The sequence below is a fragment of the Peromyscus maniculatus genome, chromosome X (genome assembly GCF_049852395.1).
Source record: "Peromyscus maniculatus bairdii isolate BWxNUB_F1_BW_parent chromosome X, HU_Pman_BW_mat_3.1, whole genome shotgun sequence".
Classification (NCBI taxonomy): domain Eukaryota; kingdom Metazoa; phylum Chordata; class Mammalia; order Rodentia; family Cricetidae; genus Peromyscus; species Peromyscus maniculatus.
This window is the reverse complement of record NC_134875.1, coordinates 70,548,148-70,552,481: the sequence shown is the minus strand read 5'-3', so window position 1 is coordinate 70,552,481 and position 4,334 is coordinate 70,548,148. Positions and strand designations below refer to the sequence as shown.

Sequence of the window (4,334 nt, the reverse complement as noted above, 5' to 3'; positions counted from 1 at the left end):
GAATCCAAAGAGTGTGATTTTAGGTTGGGAAGATGGGATAAGGGAGGTAGTAGTGGTGGGTAGAGTAGTATCCTAGGAAGTCTTCAATGGTAAAGAAGAGTACATGTAGGTTGCCTGGGTCCTTGCCAAGTTTGGTGACTATGGGATTTCTAGAAGAGAGTGGATCTTCAGCCTGCAGTTGGCAGGGAGTCAAAAAAAGAATGGGGATATCTTGGGAGGAATGGCTGAGGTAGAATAAGAATTGGTGGGGCCAAAGATATCTGTTTTTATTAACATCATTATCCTCTTAGTACATGGTTTTTGATGTGACTTCTTTGCGTAAGACAATCTTTTTATATAACATATCTTCTCTTGATAATTACCTTACTGTCATATAGTAGTATAAATACCTGTGACATATTTTTCAATACATGAACAATTAACACTTATATTCTTATATAAATACCACTTTAGAAGTTAAAATGGAGCAAAGTTTCTAAAAGTTACCCTTAAATATAAGAACAAGGTCCTAACCCAAAACAAATCAGTTCATGCATTATCCTATGGAAGAAAGCTATAGAATTTCATTTTTCTTTGGTTTTCTAAAAGGATTTTTTATTTGATTTAAGGACCTATCCAACAAAAACTTTAGATAACCACAAAGCTGCACTTCTCACCCAGTTGCTGAATCTCATCCTTATTAAAAAGGTTCCAGTCTTATTGCCATCAAACTGGTAAGTTTAATTATTTCAAAGTTTTCTGAAAACATAGGTTGTATTTATTATTGTATCTTAATTATAATTGTAATTGTTTATGTAAATGCATTTTGGTAGAGATTTTTCTTTAAATTTTATATGTGAAAGGACAAAAACTGAACATTTTTATCAGGGTACCATACGTAAGATTCTGGAGAATAGATTTTTTAAAAAGTAGTTTAGAGATTCAGGAGTAGACTCTTCAGGTAGAATGCCTGAGTAGGAACTAGAAAAGACATAATGCAATTAAGATGCTGAATGTCAAAACAGTTCAATAGGTAAAAGTGATTGGTGTTCAAATTCATTCATATCCATCATGCACTCTTACACAATAATAAATAAATAAGGAAGGAAGAAATTAGCATGAAAGAAGTAAAATCATAACAAACTATTATATTGAACAGAAATAAATTTTTAGATTGCTTAAATATTGTAGAAAATGACTAGATTGATTGTTTGTGGTCTTAAAATAGCACGATGTAGTGAAAAATATGCAATTAAATATCATTACACTCACTTACTGCAAAATAATGCAAAATGCTTTTGATAGGAAAAGAAACATTCATTCTTTCCTTAATATCACACATTCATAAACATTAAATTAAGTCTTAAGTTCTAGGAAAAGATGAGCATGCAATACAAACTCAAGTCTATTAATACACAAAATGCCTGTTGAGTAGTTAGAGGAAAGAAATTTATTAGTGGAGGTGAATTCATGCTATAAATTTTCCTCAGGTCTCCTTTATTAGGCAATGGTTCATAAAGTACAGCTTACCTATCCATAAATTCTGGAGTAGCTCATGAAAGGTAGACATGAGAAGAAATGCAAGCCATGATAATTCCCCAAATTTATACATAATTGATATTAGACTTTTTATATTTTTCTTTTCCCCATCACTATTTTTTATCAAAAACAAATCAAAACTTCTGGGCTGGGGGTGAAGGCTTCTAAATGAATTTTGATTGGCTTACTGATCTTGTGAAGGTTTTATACAGCTAGCCAGAGCTGCTGTGAGCTCATGAGTATAATGGACAGAGGGCACTTTTCCAAAGAATCCCTCCCCAAACTCTGGCTCTTGCCATTTTTCCACCACCTCTTCCATGAAGCTCACTGAACCTGGTCTGGAGAAGCTGATAGAGATTTCTCACTTGGGGATGAGTGGTCTATAGTCACTTACTCTTTATACTCTGACTACTAATGATTCTCTATGTTAACCACTGTCTACTGGAATACGAAAATTTCCTAACGAAGGATGAGAGCTCCAGTAATCTATGGGTATAAAATTAAAATACAAAGTCTTTAGAAAGTAACTTTTGGCTAAATCTGATTAGTAAAATAATATTGAGTAAGAGTTCCAATCAAAAAGTTGCTGATTAACTCCATAGCAATTTTAGAGCCAATGTATCAATAGGCATATCTTGTCACACTGGTTGTTACTTTGGCTCCTCTGGTTGACAACAGAGTAGGGCTGTTGATAGTTTTTCTTCTCTAGCAGCTTGTAATACCTTTTGATACTAAAGGTTGATGGCTGCTGTTGGGCAGAGAGACAGTCAATTTTTTTCAGGAACAAGGTCTCTAATATTTAGAGTTGTGAAGAAGCACAGAAATGACACATCTACATGCTTTCTGAAAGACTAAAATACTGTCTTATTAGGAAGTGAAACATTCCTCTATTTAATAAAGCATTATCTCCCTCTCCCTCAATAGTATCTAGCATGTCTTCTACTGACCAAGGAAGTGATACAGCTGAAAATGCTCTCAAAAATGCTGAAATTGAACAACCAAATGCCTGTGAGACAGAGAAAGAACTTCCACTTGCTGATGCCAACATAATTTCTCAGGTGGAAACCAATGAATTAGGCAGGGAGCTAAACTCATCAATCTCCCAAGAAGATATGTGTCCCCAGGCAACAGAAAATAGCCAGTCTGAAGCAGAGAAGACTCAAAATGATCCACCAAATGAAGAATTAACAGAAGACACTCTTCTACTACAGATACCTATTCCAAGAAAGCTGACATTTCCTAGGTTAAGATTGTTTAACATTCTCTATCTCTCAATCCCACAACCACAAATTCATGAAAACAAGCCCTTATCTGATAAAACAATGTTCTATCCAGGAAGGATGGAAATGAGAATAAGTGATTATTTTCCTAATTCCACATGTGACAAAATAGTACATTCTCATTCCCTGCAATGGCACATCCCGTTCATTCATTTTGATGAGATAAATAGGATGATCATTCGCCTATTGTGCAGGAGAAATTTCTCTCCACCTGAATACTGTCTACATAACACATGGGTAAAGCATAAATATGCAGCCATTCTTTCTGACCCAAATTTTCTCAACAACGTTGAAAGAAATATTGTCTTTGGAAGGCCTTTGAGAGTGTACTACTACCACACACTTATTGAAAGATTGACTCAAAGAAAAACTAGTAAGTCCTATCAAAACAACAATGGAAACCACCCTTCTGTGAGGTCAAGATTCTACCTGCCACAGTTCCCAACCCAGAACATTGTCCATAGAAAATATTTTAAAAATAATTGGAGAACTTGTCACAAACTGAAACTAGTAATCATAACCTACAAGAATAATTGGAAATATCTTTGTCCCATCTGTGGGTGTACTTTCGACAACTTTCAAGATTTTAAACATCATTTCTGTAACTTTTCTGGAAATTAAAGTAGGATTATCTCTCTCCTTTTACATTTTCAGTTCTAAAATTTAGTAATGTTAATATTCATCTGAAACAATATCTTGTGATCTGTAAATTTAGGATGATTCCATTACACTGCAAAACTGAATACAAACTATGTACTACAATAAACATTTCAGGGAAGAGAATTAATCTTCATATTTATCATTGGAATATGAAGCTGTTTATTTATATTGAGTCAGCAACTGAACCAAGATGATGTTTGCAACTCCCTTGACATCTATTTCTGCTGATACAAGTATTGTTACTGGCCACAAATTAAACAATATCCTGGCAAAGATAGCAACAGAGAGATAGACAAAGTCACACCAGGGACTTCTACAGATTCTTCTCAATGAAATATCTGGTTCTCTCTAAAATTCAATAAAATCATAGTAATGACATTGCAAATGTTACTGCAGTTTTTGTAGCTAGATATGAATAAATGCCATGAGAAACACATTATTGCAAATACAACACATCTATACATTAGTGACAGTCCAATAGATAAGTAATACATAACATATGACCTTCCATTTGAAGGGAAATGGCTTGTGATATAAGTGAAAACTATGAAGTACTAAACTTATAGAACACAAAACTATGAACTGTTTCCAGTTTTGAATATCTCCTTCACCTAAGGCCACAACCATCATCCAAATTTTATACTTGTAACATTCCAAATGTTTACAAACTTTCTTATCTTTCTACTTATAGCTCAGTGTCTTTTCTTTCCTTTTATCTAAACATAAGGATTAAATTATAACTATTGGGTTCTAAATACATATTATATCTAATATACAATCTATATGAAATATATTTACATAAGGCTAAAGAACAAAGAATTCATAAATATACAATGCATTATCTGATATACTATTATATTTGTATATTTATATTCT

At 33.3% G+C, this 4,334-nt stretch overlaps 1 protein-coding gene across 3 annotated transcripts in view; it reads left to right on the top strand.

The window, feature by feature from the left end:
• The window catches only part of Cpxcr1 (CPX chromosome region candidate 1), a 41,084-nt gene extending 37,248 nt beyond the window's left edge, over positions 1–3,836 (top strand). For all 3 annotated transcript variants that reach the window (XM_006995339.3, XM_076562026.1, XM_076562027.1), the window contains exons 2-3: positions 609–713; positions 2,443–3,836. In XM_006995339.3, the coding sequence (XP_006995401.1) occupies positions 2,451–3,419 (969 nt within the window). In that variant the 5' untranslated portion in view covers positions 609–713; positions 2,443–2,450 and the 3' untranslated portion in view covers positions 3,420–3,836. The remainder of the gene's footprint in view (positions 1–608; positions 714–2,442) is intronic.
• The last annotated feature ends 498 nt before the right edge of the window (positions 3,837–4,334 follow it).